The sequence below is a fragment of the Miniopterus schreibersii genome (assembly GCF_964146895.1).
Source record: "Miniopterus schreibersii genome assembly, chromosome: 2".
NCBI classification, from domain to species: domain Eukaryota; kingdom Metazoa; phylum Chordata; class Mammalia; order Chiroptera; family Miniopteridae; genus Miniopterus; species Miniopterus schreibersii.
The window spans coordinates 140,293,243-140,315,742 of record NC_138102.1 but is presented as its reverse complement, the minus strand read 5'-3'; the positions used below and the strand labels follow the sequence as shown (position 1 = coordinate 140,315,742).

At 43.4% G+C, this 22,500-nt stretch overlaps 1 protein-coding gene, 1 long non-coding RNA gene and 1 pseudogene across 3 annotated transcripts in view; 2 read left to right on the top strand and 1 right to left on the bottom strand.

Moving 5' to 3' along the window:
• Positions 1-593: 593 nt before the first annotated feature.
• Positions 594-7,133, bottom strand: LOC308550599 (ubiquitin-ribosomal protein eS31 fusion protein pseudogene; annotated as a pseudogene). Its single transcript, XR_014000593.1, has 2 exons — positions 7,082-7,133; positions 594-1,077 (listed from the first exon to the last, which is right to left on the bottom strand). The product of XR_014000593.1 is annotated as a ubiquitin-ribosomal protein eS31 fusion protein pseudogene (transcript).
• A 205-nt stretch (positions 7,134-7,338) lies between these two features.
• LOC308553823 lies at positions 7,339-9,006 on the top strand. Its single transcript, XR_013998290.1, has 2 exons — positions 7,339-7,556; positions 8,845-9,006. It is a non-coding gene; the product is annotated as an uncharacterized lncRNA (long non-coding RNA).
• A 4,799-nt stretch (positions 9,007-13,805) lies between these two features.
• Positions 13,806-22,500, top strand: part of SP1 (Sp1 transcription factor) — a 29,389-nt gene continuing 20,694 nt past the window's right edge. The window contains exons 1-3 of the mRNA XM_081128021.1: positions 13,806-13,914; positions 14,951-15,108; positions 15,382-16,897. Coding sequence (XP_080984147.1) covers positions 13,908-13,914; positions 14,951-15,108; positions 15,382-16,897 — 1,681 coding nt within the window. The 5' untranslated portion in view covers positions 13,806-13,907. The remainder of the gene's footprint in view (positions 13,915-14,950; positions 15,109-15,381; positions 16,898-22,500) is intronic.

The window sequence follows — 22,500 nt, the reverse complement described above, 5'->3', positions numbered from 1 at the left end:
GGGTAGAACCTGCAACTTTGGCATATTGGGAGGACGCTCTAACCAACTGAGCTACCCGGCCAGGGCAGAATTTTTTTTCTTGTAATGAGAGCTTTAAAAATTTACTCTCTTAGCAACTTTCAAATATACATAGAATATTTTTTGTTTGTTAATCCTCACCTGAGGATATTTTTTTCATTGATTTTTTTTTTTTATAGAGAGTGGAAGGGAAAGAGGGAGAGAGACATTGATGTGAGAATGACACATTGATTGGTTGCCTCCCACATGTGCCCCAACCCAAGCCGGGAATCAAACCTACTACCTAGGTATGTGCCCTTGACCGGGAATCGAACTCGAGACCCTTCGGGATGGGTGGAAGCTCTAACCACTGAGCACACTAGCCAGGGCTGCAACACAGTATTGTCAACCATGCTGTACATTACATCAACAGGACTTACTTATATGATGAATGGAAGTTGGTACCTTTTGGCTCTCTTCACCCATTTTCCTCACCCCCCACACCCCTTACACCCACCTCTGGCAGCCACCAATATAAGCTTGTTATTTTGTTTGTTTGTTTTGTTTTTGTTAGTTCATGTCTTTTATAACCCATATACAATTACTTGTCTTCTGGTTTGCTGAAACAATAGGTCAGAGATTTGCCACAACAATGTCTGTCAAAGTGGCTGGCCATAAAACTCCAGCACACAGTCACCTGAAGGGCGCTCCTGACAAAGTTGGCTGATTTTTGCCATCTCGTCCACCTTATAGTGTTTCAGGACAGCCAGCTTAACCTTCTTTCTCTTATGCTCATTCTCCTTGGGAGTGGTGTAAGGCTTCTTCCTTTTCTTAGCACCACCATGAAGTCTCAACACAAGATGAAGAGTGGACTCCTTTTGAATATTATGGTCAGACAAAGCACATCCTTCTTCCAGTTGCTTGCCAGCAAAGATCAGTCTTTGCTGATCAGGAAGAATTCCTTCCTTATCCTGGATCTTGGCCTTCACACTTTCTATTGTATCCAAGGGTTCACCCTCAAGAGTGATGGTCTTCCTTGCAAGGGTTTTCACGAAAACCTGCATCTTGGTGGTGGTTCCACTGCAGATGGGAGATTGGAAAAACCGTATATTATTTGTTTGTTTGTTTGTTTGTTTACTGATTTTAGAGAGAGGGGAAGGGGGAGACAGACAGAGAGAGAGAGAGAGAGGAAACAATGTGAGAGAGAAGTATCTATCAATTGCCTCCTATACACATCCGGATTGGGGATGGAACACCGCAACGCTTTTGGCACATGGGAGGATGCTCCAACCAATCAAGTCACCTGGCAGGGGGTTTTTTGTCTATTTTTTGATTCCACATATAAATGAGATCATATGGTATTTGTCTTCCTCTGTCTGACTTATTTCACTTAGCAGATTGCCCTTAAAGTCCAGCCATGTTATTGTAAATGGCAAGATTTCATTATTTTTTATGACTGAATAATATTCCAGTATGTATATGCATTTTATCCATTTTTATATTTTCTTTATCCATTCATCCACCGATGGACATTTAAGTTATTTCCTTATCTTCACTATTGTAAATAATGCTGCAGTGAACATGGGAGTGAATATATCTTTTTGAGTTAGTGTTTTTGTTTTCAGATAAATACCCAGAAGTGTAATTACTGCCTCACATGGTAACCCTATTTTTCACTTTCTGAGGAAACTCCATGCTGTTTTCTACAGTGGCTGCACCAGTTTACATTCCCACCAACAGTGCACAAAGGTCCTGAAAGGTGAGCTGTTGAACTGCGACGGGGAAGGCACTTCAGGCGCCCACCTGTGTGTATCAGTGGACGCCACAGAGAAAACCAGTTGGTCTAAATAGGGAACAATAAGTAGTTGAGTGAGTATGGCTGGAACTTTCGTTACATTTCCAGGTGAAAGGTAGGGTCTGCAAAGATTTGAATGGATTTGTGCCAGATATTGAGATCTGTATTTAATAAGGTAAGACTCCCTGGGGCCAGAGCATTCAGTCTCTTTTGAAGAGAATGAAGCTGGAGACAAGGAACCCATCTGTACAGTAAGATTACAGTAAGCAATGGTGACTCTGCCTAATTAAGGCAGCGGTGAGGGATAGTGAGAGAGGGGCGGGCAGGAATCTGAAAGACATTTGTGGAATAAGACTGATGGGATTTGATGACAGATTACTACTGTGAGGGGGGAGGTAGGGGCCTAAAGAGAGAGAAATCTGTCGGGGAGAAAACTGGGCACAAAGTTCCTTCAAAAGGCATCAGTTGTGTATGTAAAGTCCTTCACTGCTTCTAACACAGGATATTGTAATTTATTTTAATTAGCTGTGTATGAGTCTGCCTCCTTTACTAAGCCATGACTCCCTCGTCTCATCTCCCCCAGTGTCTAGTGCCCTGCCTTGCACAGATAAGTTAACCCTGAATGAAAGAACACAGCAGAGAGACTGGCTTTGGTTTAGGATGGGTTTGGGGAGCAGGGAATGTTGAGGGATAAATAATCACAAAGGTTGGGAGGCAGGAAGTTCTTCAGCCTATACTGCCTTCTTCTTAGCCTTGGTCAGAAGCCTGCCCCAGGAGAGATTGCCCAATTTTTCCTCAGTCCTTTCATTCTCTGGGTTAGTCATACAGTGTGATAATGTGGACTGGCTGAGACGTGGGTGGCTTCAGTAAGGGGGAGAGTGTCTCCCCCAAATTCTGCTACACCACCCAGAACCTGATTCTAAAAAGGCACTGTAGGAGAAGCCTCAGATTTCTACTTCCCTCCTCTAAACAACCAAACCTCGAGATGTATGGCAAGAGGTGGCATGTCTTTGGCAAGATGTCATAGGCTGATGTGGCAAGGGGAAAAGTGGGAGAACAGCCAAGAAGGTGTGAACTTCAGCAGACAGGAAAAAAAGAGGCCTGTGACTGGGGATGTGAAAGGAGAAAGGAGCGAGTGGGCATTTTAATTATTATTATTATTTAATTAAAATATTTTAACCATTTGTATTAAAATCATTTAAATCAGAATAGAGAAGAAAATGAATCTGATATAAGTATCATTTGGACTTAACAATTATTATTATTAATATTTACCATATTTAGGTCAGCTTTTTAGAAAGTATTTAAGATAATTTACAGATATAATGACATTAAACTCTTAAATATTTCAATATGCATTGCTAATAAAAACACATTCATACATAGGAAATAGAGTTAATAATATTGTAATAACTGTCCTGGCCAGGTAGTTCAGTTGGTTAGAGAGTTTTCCAATATGCTAAGGTTGTGGGTTTGATTCCCGGTGAGGGTACATACAAGAATCAACCAATGAATGCATAAATAAGTGGAACAACAAATCGATGTTTCTCTCTCTCTAAAAATCAATAAATGAAAATTAAAAAAATAATATTGTGGTAACTATTGTCCACATAAGAAATGTCCAAACCTGTAAAGAATTAAACATTTTTTAAAAGTTTTATTGAAATTATTGGGGTGACATTGGTTAATAAAATTATATAGGTCTCAAGTATACAATTCTACAATATATCATCTGTATATTGCATTGTGTTCACTACCCCAAGTCTTTTTCCATCACCATCTATCCCCCCTTTACTCCCTTCCACCCCCCTTTCCCTCTGATAAGCACCATACTGTCGTCCATTTCTATAAGGTTTTTTTTCCCTTTGCTTAATCCCTTCACCTTTTTCACCCAGCCTCCCAACCTCCCTCCTCTGTGACAGCTGTCAGTCTGTTCTCTGTATCTATGAGTCTGCTCTATTTTGTTTGTTAGTTTATTTTGTTCATTAGATTCCACATATAAGTGAAATCATATGTACTTGTCTTTCTCTGATTGGCTTATTTTACTTATCATAATACTCTCTAGGTCCATCCATGCTGTCACAAAAAGTAAGATTTCCTTCTTTTTTATGGTCAAGTAATAGTCCATTGTGCAAATGTACCATTATTGCAATCTTGAGGGTGGTTTGCTTGAGGAATCTGAAAAGAAGCATTTCAAAAATCTGTCAACCCAGATGCATGAAAACAATGCACAGGGCTTGCTTAAGGCCAAGATAAGCCTTTTACTAAAAAAGTTATATGCTTGGGGCATGATTACCCACCATGACTTGTCCAGTTAGGAATTTATGATCAGACCACCCTGTGAGATTACTTTTGGTAGAATCTCTTTTTTGTCTGTACTATGTATGGTATCAGATAGGTACTGCACTTATCTGGATGATCACTTCATAAGGTATATATAAATGTTTAATCACTATGCTGTACACCTGAAATGAATATAATATTGTATGTTAACTATAATTGAAAAATGAATTTTAAAAAAATGTTCTGCTCTGGCCAGTGGTTCAGTTGGTTGGGATTTCATCTCATACACCAAAAGGTTGTGGGTTCGATTCCCGGTCAGAGCATATGCCTAGGTTTTGGATTCGACCCTCTGATTCTCCAAAACATATCCTGGGGTGAGGAATAAAATGATTACCCCTCTAAATTAACAATCATTCCTTGATATCCTCTAATACCTAGTCCATATTCAAATTTTCCAAACTGTCCCCAAAATATCTTTTTACAGTTGGTTTGTTCAAAATAGGATCACATTGCATATGACTTTTGCCCCTTAAGTTTCTTTTAAGCCCTTCCCTCTTTTTCCATCATTGATTTGTTGAAGAAACAGTCACCCGCCCTGTAAAGTGTCCTACCTTTTGGATTTTTCTTATTTGTTTCTTTGTGTTTTCACTTATCTTGTTTCTCCAGTCCCTGTATTTTCTGCAAACTGGAGATGAGATCTAAAGACTTCCTTAGGTTCAGGTTCAATATTTTGGAAAAGAATTTTTTTTTTTTAAAATATATTTTTATTGATTTCAGAGAGAGGAAAAGAGAGGGGGAGAGAGAAAGAGAGAAACATCAATGATGAAGAGAGTCATTGATCGGCTGCCTCCTGCACGCCCCTGACTGGGGATCGAGCCCGCAACCCGAGCATGTGCTCTGACCAGGAATTGAACCACGATCTCCTGGATCCTAGGTCGACGCTCAACCACTGAGCCACTCCCAGCCGGGCGGAAAATAACTTTTGTTAGGTGTTCTTCACATTGCATTACATCAGGGCCACGTAATGCCTGGTGGTCTGATTGATTGATTGATTTTAGAGAGAGGGCAACGAAGAAAGAGGAAGAAAGAAGAGAGAGAGAGAAACATGGATTTGTTGTTCCACTTATTTATGCATTCACTGGTTGATTCTTATATGTGCCCTGACTGGGGATTGATCCCGCGACCTTGGTGTATTGGGATGACACTCTAACTAACTGAGCTACCTGGCCAGGGCCTGATTCAGTGTTTTTGAAGTTGTTGGAGGAGGCTAAGCCTGAAGGGACCTAGGCAGCCACCTGCCTATGGAACTGGAAGCTGAGTTCTGCCTGGGTTGCAGCCTTTGTGGCAGGTGGCCTGTGCAGGCACAGAGAAGACTGAGGTGGCACTCAGAGAAGCTCAGCTTGATGTTGGCAGTTTAGATTGGCTCAGTCCTTGGGCAGGATTAAGCAGAGAGTCTTGAGACACAGATACCACATAGGCAGTGGTAGCTCCCTTCAAACCTGCTGTGTGTGTACCTTGCAGGAATGAGGAGACTAACCAGGCATAGTTCCTCAGGGTTGGGGGGTAGAACCATTCCAGGACCTGGTGACCTTGTCCTGCATTTTCCTCTTGTGGAGAACACGAAGGCCTCCTTTTCAGCTCCAGGCCCTTTGTTGGTGGGCCAGGGTTGATGTGGCTCAGAGAAAATTCCTGATTCTACTAGTTCAGTTTTTCTTGTTCTCTGGCTTCCAGTTCCTGCCTTGAAATAGCATTTGATTGCTCTTAAACTTTAGAATGTCAGTGCTAGAAGGAACCTTGTGGATCATGGGCACTAGCTCCTTCACTGAAGAATTCCCATTGTCCCTCATTCTTCCTTAGAAATAGCTGCATGTAGGATGGTGAAACCAGGATGGTACAGTGTATTTCCCCAGACTTTAATCATTCACATTCCACCTTCATAATTTTTTTTAAAGAAAAGTTTATTGATTTTTTAGAGAGAGAGGAAGGGAGAGTGAGAGAGAGAAACATCATAGCATCAATTGACTGCCTCCTGCAAGTCCTACCTGGGATCCAGCCCCCAACCTGGGTATGTGCCCTGACCCAGAATCCAACCAGCAACCTTTAGGTGCATGGGATGATGCCCAACCAACTGAGCCGCACTGGCCAGGGCTCCACCTTCATAATTTTTATTGTTTTGTTTTGTTTTGTTTTTTTAAATGTCTTTATTGGTTTCAGAGAGAGAAAGGGAGAGGGAGAAAGAGAGTTGAAACATCAATGATGAGAGAGTCGTCATTGATCGACTGTCCCCTGCACGCCCCTGACTGGGGATCGAGCCCGAAACCCGGGCATGTGCCCTGACCAGGAATCATACTGCGATCTCCTGGATCCTAGGTCAGTGCTCTACTGCTGAGCCATGCCCGGCCGGTCCATAATTTTTACTGTTATCAGGTTTCCCTTGTTCCATAGTATTAATTTTTTATCCTAACAATAGCATCTGTGAAATGATTGGTTGATAGTAGTTCAAATTCCTTCTAAAATTCATTAAGAGAACACATACAGAAATGTTCAGATTCCACTAGTGGTAAGTGCCTCACACTTTGGGAAATGCTGGAGTAGAACTGGTGACAGGGAGTCCCACTAACTTTGCCTTGAGACCTTGATTGGGCACACTTCTCAAGTGCTTAATTTATTTCCTAAATCAGTTAGAAAGAGATACTGTAATATCTACAGATATTAGTTACTAGTCTAGTGAGTGACTAAGGTAAGCTCTCCCTGGAAGACTTCCAGGGACCTTTGCGCAGGCACCTCTGATCACCTGCAGTGGGGGGGAGGGGAGAGCAGAAAGAAGGAAGGCCTTGGTAAAGGTGACCCCTAAGCTGGGCATCAGTGTTAGGGAAGCTGTGGGAAAACCCCTCTTGGAGGCAGAAGTCTGTGAAGCTCCTGTCCTCTCCCACTTTTCCCTGGCCACCCCAAGAAGGAATTAACATGGTGTTCCGGGCCTGTCCCCCACACGAACCACCCACTCACCCTGGGGACAGCGAAAACTCCCTGAAGAAAAGTCAGGTGTCAGGCCTTAACGAACCTCAGCTGGCTCCTCTGAGGTAGAGCAAAGCAGGAAGGAGGGGTTTGTGGTTGGGGAGAGCCAGATGGTCCACCCTACCCGGAAACTGGGGGTGGAGAGGCCCGGCCCAGCCCACGGCAGTTATCCAGATCTGGCCGAGTCTGAGAGGCCGACAAGCTCCACCCCATTCCCTTCTGGGCACCTCGTGGCCCAGGCAGGTTTGTTTATGAATCCAGCTCCCTCCTCCCCCAGCCCAGCCCTCCACCAGCCTCCAAGGTAGCCCGGGTTCCTGTTCTGTGGGACAGGGAAACCGGCCGGGGCTGGCCCCCCTTCCCTTCCTTTCCGGTCGTCCAGCTTCTGTGGATGCCGGCTAAGGGCAAGTCCTTTTTCCAGACCTGTTGAGCCTGTTGGGGGTCATCCTCTTTTCTGGACATGGGGAAGGTAGGGATGGTGTAACTCTCTCCTCAACTCTGGACTCTGGAGGGGACTCGGGGCTAATTGTCTCATGAGAGGAAAGAGAAAGAGAAACTGCTTCATTTTTGGTTAAAAGGCTAATAACTTTTTTTAATCCTTTACTGTACCCCAGTCATTCCTGGGATGCAGAAGTCTAGTTGGGGTGGGTAACTGGTAACAGTAAATTGGCATTAAACACTAGCTTCCTGCCAGGTCCCGTGAGCTTTTGGATCCCTGAGGAGCCCAAGGGATTTGGATATTTGGGGTGAGGGAAATGTTTTGATTATGTCTTTGTTTCAAGCTGGAGTCCCTAGGGGTCAGATTTAAATGTTCAGAAAAGCTCTCTGCTGTTCAGTTTGGGGTCCAGTTTCCTTTCTGAGCTCCTGGATGGAGTGCTGGGTGGGGAGCTGAGCCTGCTTCTCTAGTTCTCAAGAATGCAGATGGATTGTGGAATTTCAAGTCCCTCAGCAATTTCTTTTCCTCTTCCCCACCATGCCTCAAATCACCGCTGCTCGTATTTGCCAAAGGATCTTCAAGCTCCAGAGACCATCAGCTGGGTGCACAGTCAGGCCTGTCTTCTCACAACCCTCTTCAGAAAAGAGAATATTCGAGAAGGTTGGGCCAGAGTTCAGCTCCCTCTTCAGAAAAGAGAATATTCGAGAAGGTTGGGCCAGAGTTCAGCTCCAACAATAACTAAATTGTATTCTTGACCATGCCTCCTAACTCTTAAGACAAAAACTCATTTTTTCCCCTCAGACTTTCCTCCTCCTCCAGGCCTTTAAGACCACCAGAACTACAGACTGGTTGCCACGCTGAGCTGAACAAAGGCCTTCCTAGTACAAGGTACAGTTTAGGCAAGGATGAGCCACAGTGCTTCTCAGATAAGGAAACAAAGACATAGCACAGGTACAGAATGAGTCATTTTAAATAATGATAATAATAAGAATAGCTGCAGTCAGCCCTGCTGGCATGGCATCGACCTATGATCCAGGAGATCCCGGTTTCATTCCATCAGGGCACGAGCCTGGGTTGTGGGCTCAATCCCCAGCAGGCGCATGCAGAAGGCAGCCAATCAATGACTCGTCATTGATGTTTTTCTCTCTCTCTCTCCCTTCCTCTCTCTGAAATCAATAAACATATACTTAAAAAGCCAACCAAACAAAAAAAGGATAGCTGCAGCCAGTCCTGGATTTCTCATCAACAGGTATCTGGATTTCCCAAACAGAAAGAAACCTGATTTGTTACAGTTTGTTGTTGTTGTTTCTTGTCTTTCCAGGGCCCTAAAAAGACTGAAGGACGGACGTGTGTGATGATCCATCCAGCTTCTACAGACACCAGTGCACGGGGAAATGACCTTAGACTGCATGATGTGAAACAGCTCGGCTTGTTTTCTTGTTCAGAGAGCTAGAATAAAGGTTTAGAACATTATCTTTTGAGACTTAACTTGCCATGGACTCTTACTTTTTATTTTCTAAGCTCCTTTATCCTAGAGTAGGCAGGACAGGTAAAAGAAATGTCAGTCAGCCAATTTTGTATTTAGCTATAATTGAAAGCTTAATGAGAGGGAAGGTTACAATGATGGTGTAAAAAGAAGGCTTTGAATCATCTATTTCAATTTGTAAAATGTTACCAATTTACCGGATTGCTAGGTGGGAAATTGATGAAAGCTAAAGAGTGTTTTCAAAATCAGGAAGAATGATTAATTATTATTATTGGTCTCTAAACCGTTTATTTCTCGGGAGCAGGAGCTGGAGGTCTGTGGGAGCGAGGTGCAAAAATACTGTGGGCTGCAGGGCCTGGTGCAAGTGTGTCAGGGTGGTGTGGCCTTCAGGCAAAGGTGGAGCTGTTCCAGCCCACGTTGGCCCGGCTCTTGTCCCAGTAGTTGAGGTAAATCCTGTCTGGGCTGACACGCAGGCTCTAGGCCGGTGGGCCTCACAGCAGCTGGCTGTACAGCCAGTCTTGCTCATGCTGTGCAGGCTGCAGAGCTCACAAGGCTCACTTGAACCGCAGAAGTGCTGGTCCAGAATCACACGCACTGTGATGTACTAGGCTGGCTTGCAGGTGGCCTGCACCAGCTACTGGGTGTGCTAAGAGAGGAGCCCGTCAGGCGCCTAGGGGCGACGCACCTTGATGTTCACCATGAACATCCAAACAATGGTGGAGGGACAGTGAGGACTGGGGTACAGGATCTGACCCAGGTGTGCTAACTGAAGCCTGGGAACCTCAGGAAGGATTATTTAACTTGTAAAAGGGAACCAACTGAAGGCTGAGAATCCTTAGCATTGTAATATCTGGAGACCTATTTAGGATGTTTAGGAACTACATCTTCTCCTTTCTCTTACTGTCAACTATATGGCAGGCCCTGAGGATACAAAGTGAAAAGGCATCAGCTGGGCCCTCAGATTGCTTTGTCTAGTTGGAGATCAGATATTTAGATACCTCTAAATAGAGGTATATATAAAGAAAACAGTGGACAGAGTATTTAAGTCCTAAGGGAGGCAGGAAAGACTTCATAGAAGTTGTTCTTATCAAAAAAATAAGAGTAAAAGGAGGACAAGCTGAGTGAACTGTGATTCTGGACTTTGGAGACCCAAGAAGCATGCTTTTGGGAAAAACGTCAACAAAGTGAATTGTAAGAGAATGCAGTGGATAGAAATGAAAGATGAACCTGAATAAGAGCAAGTCAAACCACTAAGAGCCTTCACTACCACGCTGGAATGTTATCACTTACTAATGTGAAACTTACATATACAGCCAGGCATAATTCGTGTTTTATGAGTGGTTTTATTGTCAAACAACTCTCAAGTGATCCACACTGCTCTTAAACACAGTCTGTAGGAGTTAAGTGATTTGAGAGGCCTTGAAATCAGTTTATTCATTTTTGGTTTTGTATTTTGTGTTTAGTCTAAAGAAAATTTGTTCAGGTTTTCACAAGTGAAATGGACAAGATGGATCATGTCCATTTGCTTTTGGGGACCATCAATAAGCATATGTTGAGGACATCCTTCACTGGCCAGGTTTTGAATTGTCTTGTCCTGGAGAAGCAGAGAGTATTGTGAAAAGGATGATGGCTCTTAAATTTCTGAGTCGAAATCTGTGCCTTTTCCTCAGTACCTGAAATAAAATCAAACCTAAGTTCCCATTTCAGGCATAGACTAGCTTAGAACCATGGAAAAAAAACAAACTTTGGAACTAAACAGAACTGTTATAATTTAACTGAAGGATCTGAGCCTCCGTTTTATCATCTGTAAAAGGGATGGCAGTTTCTTAAATTGGTTGAAAGGATTAAGTTAGACAATGTATGTGAAATGTTCAGACGACTGCTCCACAATGTTAGACAGCACACACATACCCCACCCCCCACCCTGCCTCCAAGTTTAGGTGTGGTCTTTTGCTGAATGCACTAAACAGCTGTTAGAATCCCCAGAGCTTGGTTTACAAAGATGAGTAATGCAGTTTCTTCCCTCTGGGGAATTTCTTCCCTTCTGGAAGTTTCTTCTCTCCAGTTTCTTCCCATAGTGTTTCTTAAAACTAGTTTAGGGACTAATCATTTTGAAATAGCTACTTAAAAACGAATACTCTCAAGCCCCACCCCAGAGAATCAGATTTATTAGGTATGAGATGGAGTCTAGGAATCTACCTCTTTAAATAGCAGCCCACAGGATTCTGATAGAGACCGTCCGACATAATATCTTGAGAAGCTTTGATCTAGGGAGCGATGCTGTTAATTATAATGTAATGTGATGTTTCATAATAAAGCTGTACAAGAGAATGATGCCGTTTGAACTGTCCTGGAAGTATGGGAAGGTTTGTTTTTTTTTCCAGGAGTTAGAAGGTGACACTACAAAAGCATTTAAACAAACACAAAAAGCAATAAAGGCTCAGACCTCTTCTCGGAGGCCATGGTGAAGGGCTTCCCTCGGTTGGGAGGAAAAAGCCAGAGGAGAAAAACGTCGAGGGAAGGAGGCAGGAAAAAATTTTTTTTTATTAAGCCCATTTTTATAAATGGTTATACAAGGTATTGCTTTATTCACTAAAGAATTAATGAAAGACTTTTTGTGGGACTATTCTGGGTTGGAATCTGGAACTACAACTCATTAGCTTTGTGACCTTGGGCAAGTTATTCCCAGCCTTAATTTCTTCACTTATAAAATACATAATATCTCTAATACTTACTAATATCTTCCTTATGAGGATGACACAAGGAATAAAAAAACGCCTAACTGACCTAGGCACCTAACACTCCATAATCACTTCATCATCTTCAGGCTCTGCCCAATGCAGCACAGGTCTGTTTCATGGGAATCCTTTTAAATATATCTTTATTGATTTCAGAGAGAGGAAAGGAGAAGGAAAGAGAGACAAACATCAATGATGAGAGTCATTGATTAGCCCCCTCCTGCACACCCCTCACCAGGGATGGAGCCCCCAACCTGGGCATGTGCCCTGACCGGGAATCAAACCCTGATCACCTGGATCCTAGGTCGACGCTCAACCACTGAGCCATGACCAGCCGGGCGGAATTCATACTTTAAAATAAAACATGACAACCTAACCTGGTCGGTGTGGCCTAGCAGTTAGTTGAGCACCAACCTAGGTTCAATTCCCGGTCAGGGGAGGTGATGGGTTGGGCTCCATCCCCAGTAAGAGGTGTGCAGGAGGCAGCAGATCAATGACTCTCATCATTGATGTTTCTCTCTCTCTCCCCCTTCCTCTCTGAAATCATGACATATTAAAACACACACACACACACACACACACACAAAACCCCAACCAAACAAAAAATGACAACCTATCATGAAGTGATGAAATTGTAATTAATGAAGTGATAACATATAATATACAAGTGCTAGAGAATGACCTCATCATACCATTGACAAGTCACCCAGGCGACTCCACCAAAACTAGGATAAAGGAGAGGCAGAACAGGCTGCCAAAAATTCGGGTGCCTCGAGGAAAAACCTCCTTTAATCTTTGTAGTTGCAAAAGCAGGAATTATCTTGTTTTATGCACAAACGAAATTTACAATTGTGTGTGTGTGTGGGGGGGGAGAGGGTGGTTTATAGGACCTTGACTCTAGGAGGTTCTCCACTGCACTTTATCCTCTAAGACAAGCTCTTGAAAAGTTAAAAAGCCATAAATTAAGTGGTCAGCACCTTTGGGGAAAATCCTAAAAATGCTAGAGTCTCACAAGGACCTTGCAAATTGGTCAGTTCAGTAGTGACTGACGGTGTGAGCGCCCGCGCTAGGTAATCATCGCGCCTGCACCCTCACGGTTTACACCCACGTTCAGTGGCATCCGCCTGCCTCCTCGCCCAGCCTGGGAGGGGTGAGACTTGAGAAGTACTTTTAAGGATCTTTAAAGGAAGACTCAAACGAGCCCCGGTGGAGAGTCATAAGTGCGCGTCTAGTTTCCTGGCCTTGACACTTGTCTAGCTGAAGGGCTCCGCTGAAGCCTACCACCTAGTCACTATAAAGGCGTCCTCTGAGAAGGGCCAAAATGGCGACGGACTCCTCTTGGCACAGCCCAGTTCCACCCCCCGTAGCAAGCAGTTTTAGTAATGCCCATTGGCCAAGATGGAGGTGGCCTGGCTTCCTCCTCCTCCTCATTGGACTGAGTTACTTATGGGGCCGCCAATTCTCCTCGGCCTACTCCAAGTTCCTGCCCTCAGAGTTCATTCGGCGTTTAATTGGCTTTTAGTTCCCGTCAATTTGCGTCTTGTCTTGTCTTTTTTCAGCATTAACCCAATCATAACTTTCCTGGATGCCCGCCTGATTTCTGATTGGTTTTGATCAGCTTCATCCTATCCCATTCCCGGTTACTTCTTAACTCTCCTCCCACCAGAACTTTGCTCAGGGACGTCCTGGGTTTTGGTTGGTCGTTGTTCTGTCATTCAAATCAAAGCTCTTCCTATCCCTACCTCTCAGGGAGCCCGCCTGGCAGTTGACTGGTTTCATTCCAAGCCTATCATTTCTAGATCCCGCCCATTTTCACTTCCTGCGTCTTTCATTGGGTTTTAAAACTGAGGAGGCGGCCTTTTAAGGCGGACACCAGACACGCAACTTTGTCTTACACGCCTTAGCGAACAAGCGAGTCTTGCCATTGGATTACCTGACCGCCTTTCTTCTGCAAGTCCCTCCTTTCTCCCTCCCTCATTGGGCGGGGCAGCAGAGAAGGGGTGGGGCCTAGGCCGGGCTAGTGGCGCGCTGTTCCCTCCTCCTTACCCCCCCCTCCCTGTCCGGTCCTGGTTCGCTTGCCTCGTCAGCGTCCGCGTTTTTCCCGGCCCCCCCCAACCCCCCCGGACAGGACCCCCTTGAGCTCGTCCCTCAGCTGCCACCATGAGCGGTAAGGATGAGTCCACTCCAAGCTTAGGGGTGGTAGGGAATGAGGGGGCGCGCGCGAGGGCCGACCGGGCGGTCCCCGCCGTGAGGGGGGGCGGGCGGGAGGCGGCGGCGGCGGCCTTGGTCCCGCCCGGGGCGGAGGGAAGGGAGGGAGAAGGGGCAGTGGCGGAGCCTCCGAGGAGGAGGGGGATGGGCCGCCCGCCCCGGGGGAGGGGGCAGAGTGGCCTCGCCCACCCCCTGCCCGCCCCGGCCACGGGGGGACGGGCCTTACCCCCCACTACTCGGCAGCCTGCCTGAGGCTCCTCCCGTCGGGGGCTGGAGCTGCGGGGGCGGCCCGAGCAGTGCAGGCCCCGCCCGGGCCAACCGCCTCCCAGATCCGCCCTCTGGTCGCCGCCTGCCCCAGAGCCCTCCCCCCCTCCGTAGGTTCCCCTCCCCCCCACCGTCCCGCCCTTTCCACGCCCCTCACCCCGAAACCGCCCTTTCTCTCTAGGGTCCGCCCTCAGTCCGCCCGGAAACCTCCAGATTTTTAATCCCTGGACCCTTTTAGCCCCTTAACCAGTATTCACAAATGTTTCCTCACTCACACTTTTTATCTCTTCTTCTTTTCTCTTGTTACTTTTTACATTTGAATTTTCCTCTTTGACCCTAATTTTAGCAAACTTTCCATACACCCACGTGTGTGTGTGTTTTTGCCTTAACCTATCCTTTTTTTCCTTCCTGGACATTTTTTCTTATTTTGAAACTCAGCATGCCCACTGCCTTTCACATTTCCTATACCAAAACATGTTTTCAGTGTTTTCTGAGTTTAAGTTTGTGCAAAGGAGAGTTGAGGCCCAGTTTTGGCATCACTGAGCCAGTTCATGTCCTATACGTCCTACAACTGTCCCTTCTCTCCCATCCATTTCCCCTCCCCCCCTCCACTGGCGCCTTTCACCTTCCTGTTAGTCATGTCTGTTTCCTCATAACCTTCTCTACCCTTCCTCACCTTACCCTTTTCCTTCCCTCCAACTTTAAATTGTTTATCTTTTCATTCTTTTTAGACCAAGATCACTCCATGGATGAAATGACAGCCGTGGTGAAGATTGAGAAAGGAGTTGGTGGCAATAATGGGGGCAATGGTAATGGTGGTGGTGCCTTTTCTCAGGCTCGAAGCAGCAGCACAGGCAGTAGCAGCAGCAGTGGAGGAGGTGGAGGACAGGTAAGTAATGATCAGGACAGAGTGGGGAAGGTGTTGAGAGGATGTACATAGTCTTAGTTTTCTTTCCACAGAATAAGTTTTAGGAGTGAGCTAACCATTTTATAGATAGAGAAGTAAGTATAGAGAGACAAGTAACTTGGAGATTCCCCAAAGATGAGAACGTCAGTGAGATTTTTGTTTGCTCTTTGTCTGCACCGTTTTGCTGTTTATTTGTTGTAGGCTGGTAGCTGGATGTCACTAAACTAACTCTTTTCCTCTCATTTTTTGGACTAGGAATCACAGCCATCTCCTTTAGCTCTGTTGGCAGCAACTTGCAGCAGAATTGAATCTCCCAATGAAAACAGCAACAACTCCCAGGGCCCAAGCCAGTCAGGGGGCACAGGTGAGCTTGACCTCACAGCTACACAACTCTCACAGGGTGCCAATGGCTGGCAGATCATCTCTTCCTCCTCTGGGGCTACTCCTACCTCAAAGGAACAGAGTGGCAGTAGTACCAATGGCAGCAATGGCAGTGAGTCTTCCAAGAATCGTACAGTCTCTGGTGGGCAGTATGTTGTGGCTGCCACCTCCAATTTACAGAACCAGCAAGTCCTGACAGGACTACCTGGTGTGATGCCTAATATTCAGTATCAAGTAATCCCACAGTTCCAGACCGTTGATGGGCAACAGCTGCAGTTCGCTGCCACTGGCGCCCAAGTGCAGCAGGATGGTTCTGGTCAAATACAGATTATACCAGGTGCAAACCAGCAGATCATCACAAATCGAGGAAGTGGAGGCAACATCATTGCTGCTATGCCAAATCTACTCCAGCAGGCTGTCCCCCTCCAAGGTCTGGCTAATAATGTCCTCTCAGGACAGACTCAGTATGTGACCAATGTGCCGGTGGCCCTGAATGGGAATATCACCTTGCTACCTGTTAACAGTGTTTCTGCAGCTACCTTGACTCCTAGCTCTCAGGCAGTCACGATCAGCAGCTCTGGGTCCCAGGAGAGTGGCTCACAACCCGTCACCTCAGGGACTGCCATTAGTTCTGCCAGTTTGGTATCGTCACAAGCCAGTTCCAGTTCCTTTTTCACCAATGCCAATAGCTATTCAACAACTACGACCACCAGCAACATGGGAATTATGAACTTTACCACCAGCGGATCAGCAGGGACCAACTCTCAAGGCCAGACACCCCAGAGGGTTAGTGGGCTACAGGGATCTGATGCTCTGAACATCCAGCAGAACCAGACATCTGGAAGTTCACTGCAAGCAAGTCAGCAAAAAGAGGGAGAGCAAAACCAGCAGTCACAGCAGCAACAACAAATTCTTATCCAGCCTCAGCTAGTTCAAGGGGGACAGACCCTCCAGGCTCTTCAAGCAGCACCATTGTCAGGGCAGACCTTTACAACTCAAGCTATCTCCCAGGAAACCCTCCAGAACCTCCAGCTTCAGGCTGTTCCAAACTCTGGCCCCATCATCATCCGGACACCAACAGTGGGGCCCAATGGACAGGTCAGTTGGCAGACTCTTCAGCTGCAGAACCTCCAAGTTCAAAACCCTCAGGCTCAGACAATCACCTTGGCTCCAATGCAGGGTGTTTCCCTGGGGCAGACCAGCAGCAGCAATACCACACTTACACCCATAGCCTCAGCTGCCTCTATCCCCACGGGCACAGTCACTGTGAATGCTGCTCAACTGTCCTCCATGCCTGGCCTTCAGACTATTAACCTCAGTGCTTTGGGTGCTTCAGGAATCCAGGTGCACCAGCTTCCAAGCCTGCCATTGACTATAGCAAATGCCCCAGGTAAGGCATCTAATTTTTTGCATTTAGTTCCACAGCTAACTAGAACCCTAGCTCAAACTGTTGGTTCCAAAGAAGGGAGTAATACTTTGTTGAGGGCTAATCATTTAGACAGGTCAGTTAGAGAAATAGCAATGATTCTGTTTAAGTCATTTGGAACTGATTTAACTGAAACTTTTCCCCTCAGTTAATCTGATGAGAAAGGAGCGCTTCTGGGCAATGTCCCTGGGATCTCTGTACTTCCAGTGCCTTTAGTATTACAGAACAAAGATCTGCAAATTTTTCTGTAAAGGGCCCAAGAGCATATATTTTAGGCCTAGTGGACTACTATAGTCTCAGTCACATACTCTTTTTGTTTTTTACAACCCTTTAAAAAATGTAAAAACATTCTTGGCTTGAGGGCTTTATTTGGCCTGTGGGGCCCACTCTTGTGTAGGATAAGAATTGATTATAAATTTGACTTATTTTTAGGACAGTTATTAAGTCATCAGATATTTCTTATGAACAACTAGAACTCCTAAGTGAGGGGAAGAGTGACATAATGGATTCCAGAAGGATTTTTTTCAACAAAATAAGTTCTCTGGTTAATCTTTAGTTAACCAGGATGTTCTATTCAGTTTAATTTTTTTTTAACTCCCAGTTACCTTAAAAGTAGAGTCCATCTACCTCCCCTTACACAAATGTATATTTTTAATAAGCTTCCTAGGTGATTCTCATACTTCCTAGATAAGAGAACCACTTCCTAGACTATGAAATTAGTGTATGGTTGAGAAAGGAGGGGAGAGAAAGGGAGTAAGGCCTGGAATGGAGTGGGGAGGTGGAGTTGAGAAAAGTTAGGAATAAGGAGAACATTGAAGGGAAAAAAAATCTTCAAGGAATAGCTATTTATATTGTAATGTGTATTGAATCAGTTGACCACAATATTCAGTCATTCACTTTGAACTAAGTTTCACAATTGGTTAATTTGAAATTTAAACATATATCCATTTAAATTTTTTTTTTAATTCTCACCTGAGGATATTTTTTCCTTTGCTTTTCAGAGAGCGTAGAAGGGGGCGGGGGCGGAGAGAGAGAGAGAGAGAAACATCAGTGTGAGAGAAACACATCCACTGGTTGCCTCCTGCAGAAGCCCTGACTGGGGCCAGGGATGGAGCTTGCACTGAGGTACATGCCCTTGGCTGGAATCGAACCGGAGACCCTTCAATCCGAGGGCCCATGCTGTAATACTGAGCCAAACCGGCCAGGGCTAAACCATATCCATTTAAAAAGCTGACAGTCTATTTAGAATTTATCATTTTAAATTTTATCACAAGTTAGCTAATCTTTACTAAAGCATGATAAAAAGATATATATAAATTTTTATATTCTGGCATGATATATAAAAGTTATGGGAAATTGTTTAATACCGTTGAACTTCTAGTTCTATTGGAATATATGTAGGCATATGAATTGTTTACTTTTATTATAGCATTATACTCCATTTAGACTGGTTCTTATGTAAGTGAGGATAACAAATAGGCAGCCATATTTCCTGCCTTCTGAAGGTTTGGAAAATCTGGGGGGGGGGGGGTGTCAAGTTCCCTAACTTACTTACATTCTTGTGGTGTATTTAAAATGACTACATTTTGCCTGGCCGGCTGGGCGTGGCTCAGTTGTTGAGCATCAACCTAGGATCCAGGAGATCGCAGTTTGATTTCCCGTCAGGGCACATGCCTGGGTTTGGGGGCGAGCAGGAAGCAGCTGATCCTCTCCACTCCCCCTACTCCCTCCTTCACTAAAAAAACACTTAAAATAATAAAATAAAATGACTACATTTTGAGCTTTAACAAGACAGTAATTTTCTTAAGTGATCTTAGACTAGAAAGTTAGAGCTGGAAGGGACCTAAGAAATCATCTAGTAAACTGCTTTATTTTCTCGATGAGGCCATTGAGATACTAAAAAGTACTTAAGTGATGAGACTACAGCCAGAGCTTGGGCTTGCGGTTAGTTCTCCTAGTCTAGGGTATTTCATTACCTGTTAATTTTAAGTCTGGACTTGAGAAATCTTTTAGATTGTTAAAAATGTGTATCTGCTTCTTGGAAATTTAATGCGCTAGAGCTGGCAAGTGTTTTATAGGCTAAAAATTGTGGGGAAAGTTTAATAAAAAACTGAAATCAGCCTGGAAACTTAGATACTTTCTGGGTAATTCACATTAGCATGTCTGTTTTTTCTTTGCTCTGAGGTTGTATCCAGCAGTTTGCTCTTCTTTAAAGGAAAGCAAAGCTGTGGGATTGTTCCCGTTAATTTGGATCCCTGCAATTTCTAAAAGGTTTATAACTTAAGCTCTAAGGAATAGTTATGAGGCACCCTCATTGCTAAATCATGCTCTGGGGAAGTCTGCCATTTCCTATGTCATAGGATAGGGCTACCTAGCTGTTATTGATGGTCTCTGAGCTCAAGAAAATGCATGCCTTTCTGTAAGGTAGCAGCAGCTTGACATTTACTAATGAGAAGATGAGGCACTGAAAGGCCATTTTGTGAGAGTTGAGGTTGTTTGCTTCATTAATAGTGGTTTCTGAAGATACAAGTTTCCTCCTTTCTAGTTAGTCATACTTGTGCAACAGTTTTTTGCCTTCAATTGATCTGACTTCATTCTTAATGAAAGATTAATAAAATTATTTCCTTGAAGCTTAGTGCTGTTCACTTGTTGCCTGGAAGCTACAAAGTGTCTCATTGTACCCCCTTTTCTGATATATAGTTATTTTACTAGAAAAACTCCACCTCTTGGCAGTATGATGCAGTAGAATAGGTAGGAAGATAGTACCCAGACATGATCGTGAAATACTGCAGCTTCCATGGTATTCACTTGATCTCTTTACATTTATTATTTTTTTTTAAATAATCTTTTAAAAAACTTCTAAGCTCTCCTGTTGACTTTGACTTTTGTTTGCTTTTTGCTGAATACACAGGCAAAGGCACAAACAAACCAGCCACCTCTGTATTCCTGTGTTTTTCATGGCTCTGCCCCTGGTGGGTGGTAGTGAGGAAGGGACCACCCAGTAAATTAAGTTTAGTTTCCGGACAGTGAAAAATGATATATGGGCTTAGTTTTTTGTTTTAAAAAGTTAGCAGCTTTTTCTTTTTTTCCCCAACACCCTTTTCTCTTTATCAGCACCCTTTCCTCTCTTTGTAGTTACACTCATAGATTTTGTTGTTTTTTTTTTGTTGTTTAGTTTAAAGCTTCTGGGTGGTGGTTTTTTTCCAGCAACTGCCAAGTCCTGAAAACTCTTACCCCAGGTTGAGTTGGGGCTGGCTTTGAAAGACTGAGTTTGGGTGACTTCGTGGGAGTTCTGCCTAATAAAGAGTGCAGGGCAGGGCTTTGGCAGGAGACTAGAACATACTTCCTTGATGGCTATAATTCACTCAAGAAGCAAATTTCAGGCACTAAAAATAAAAATTTCACATCTGTTCGGTTTTATCAGGGTCAGGAAAATGTCTTCTCTTAGAAGTTAAGTTGAATGTGATACCAGAGTTGGTTTGCCAACAGTGTTACTAAACTTGGGGTCAGATTGCTGAGAGCTAAATTGTTAAAAACTTGTATTTTAGACTAGGGCATTTGAACATTAGTGATAAGTAGATTTAGATGATTTAAATTTGTTCAGAATTATTCTAGTGCAAAAGGTCATACAAGAGAATTTCCTATTTTAAAATAATACACTTTACCAAATATAATGTCAACTGTTTTTGCATCATTTGCCTCCTTTATCAAATATTATATTTGTTTCTTAGGGTGATGTTAGTTTAGTGCTTTTTAAGTGATTTTAAATAGAAAAGGTCTCCTTTAAAAACCTAGGTGTCTTGATCTGAAAAGACTGAGAAGACAGTCTTCAGACTTTTTCTGTTGCTCTTATTTATTCATTCCGGTGGCTTTCAGTAAATGACGTCGTTGTTAAATCACGTTGCATTGTGTAATGTGGCCATTTTACTTCTTAATTAAATAATAAGAATACAAGGGTGCCTAGTGTTTCAGAAAACTTTAGTATCTGTTCAGTTCTCATATCTCCCTTTCAATTGTTCCACTTTGTAAAGTAGCATGTAAATGTTACCACTAAGAATTTAGTTCTGGTCATTTCTTGCTTCTCATTGTTTTGTTTGCTCTCTTTGAAAATGTTTTAAAATGTAAGGTGAACATCTGTAGTAATGCTTTTTGTAAGTAATGCTTTGTAAGTTACTTATTGTGTATTTGTAAATAATACATAATAATTAGTTGGAATTTTTCAGTTTGCTATTTAAAAAACAAGCATGTTTTTTGTATTTCTTACAGAAGGTGTGTCACAAAAGTACTATCCCTTTCGCTAACATTTAGCATACAGGCCCTGGTGTATGGATGGATTATTTTAAAACATATTTGCCCACACTATGACTGTATTGATAATACTATACTAGGTTTTTAGAATTGTTCTCCTTAGAAGACCCTGAAAAAGTTTCTGTAGAAAGAGTATTTTTCAGAGTTGGTTGCAAATCCGGGCTGTAATTTGAATTTGTGCTTTTGCTCCAATGTTTTTAAAACTGAATGGTTTATGGAAACTGGGCAGTAATACTTGTTCAACAAGTTTGGATGTGCCTATCTAATCTACACTGAATCCTCCTTCTCATGCTGTATCTATGTACAAAATAAACAATAATTTAACAATTTCAAAGACGGAGTTAAAAGTATAAAATACCTAGGTCATGACAAAGACTTGCCCTTTAAGAGATGAGAGAACTAAATTAGAAATGTATCCATCTCTGGAAAATTATTTTAAATGGTTTTTGTAGGCAAACAAATGTTTGTTGCTAACAATCCAAGCTTAAATGCTATTGAGGTGGACCTTTTAAAACTATTCAGTATGAATTGACCCTGTTTTGATGGCTTAAACGTTACAGCTCTTTGCAAACAATACAATTAAACCAGACTAGCCATGGTAATAACAGTTAAACTGATAGTTGCTAGATCTGGAAACCTTCATCCCCTCTAGTACCCTCAGTCTGACGAGAACCTAAGATGTAGAAAGATTCAATGACTTGCCAAAGGTCACTGACAAAATTTACAGCAACACATTTTTTTGCTTCAAATCAAGATTCTTTTTACGCCAATCCACTTCTATCAAGTTGAAGAATGGATTGGTTTTCTACCCGATTCAGTTATTTTGAGATGTTGCTAACATTTGTAGCCTAAGACAGATAATAGGAAAAAAAGAAGCAAAACACATGGTTAATCCGCAGCTTCTTTATAGACTTTGTTATGAGTCAGAATTTGTTATAACCAGATTAATTAATTTGAGTTTATTTAATCTCTAAATAAAAAGTATAAGCAGTGATAATGAAGGGAGGAACAAGATGGCAAAAGAGAAATCGGACATACGATTAATCAGTCTTTGAACACATGAAGGTCAGCTTTGTCATATTAGGGGTGGGAGTATTATCCCCCCCTTTTTTTCTTTTACAATTAGGAAGGTGTGATTTGTTTTCCTGTTCTTATTTTTTCCCTGATATGCTTGAGACATTTTTATAGCAAATCTGATCTCCTTAATACTCTCCATCTATCGTTTTTCATGGTATTCTGGAACTTCCCTCTCAGGACCT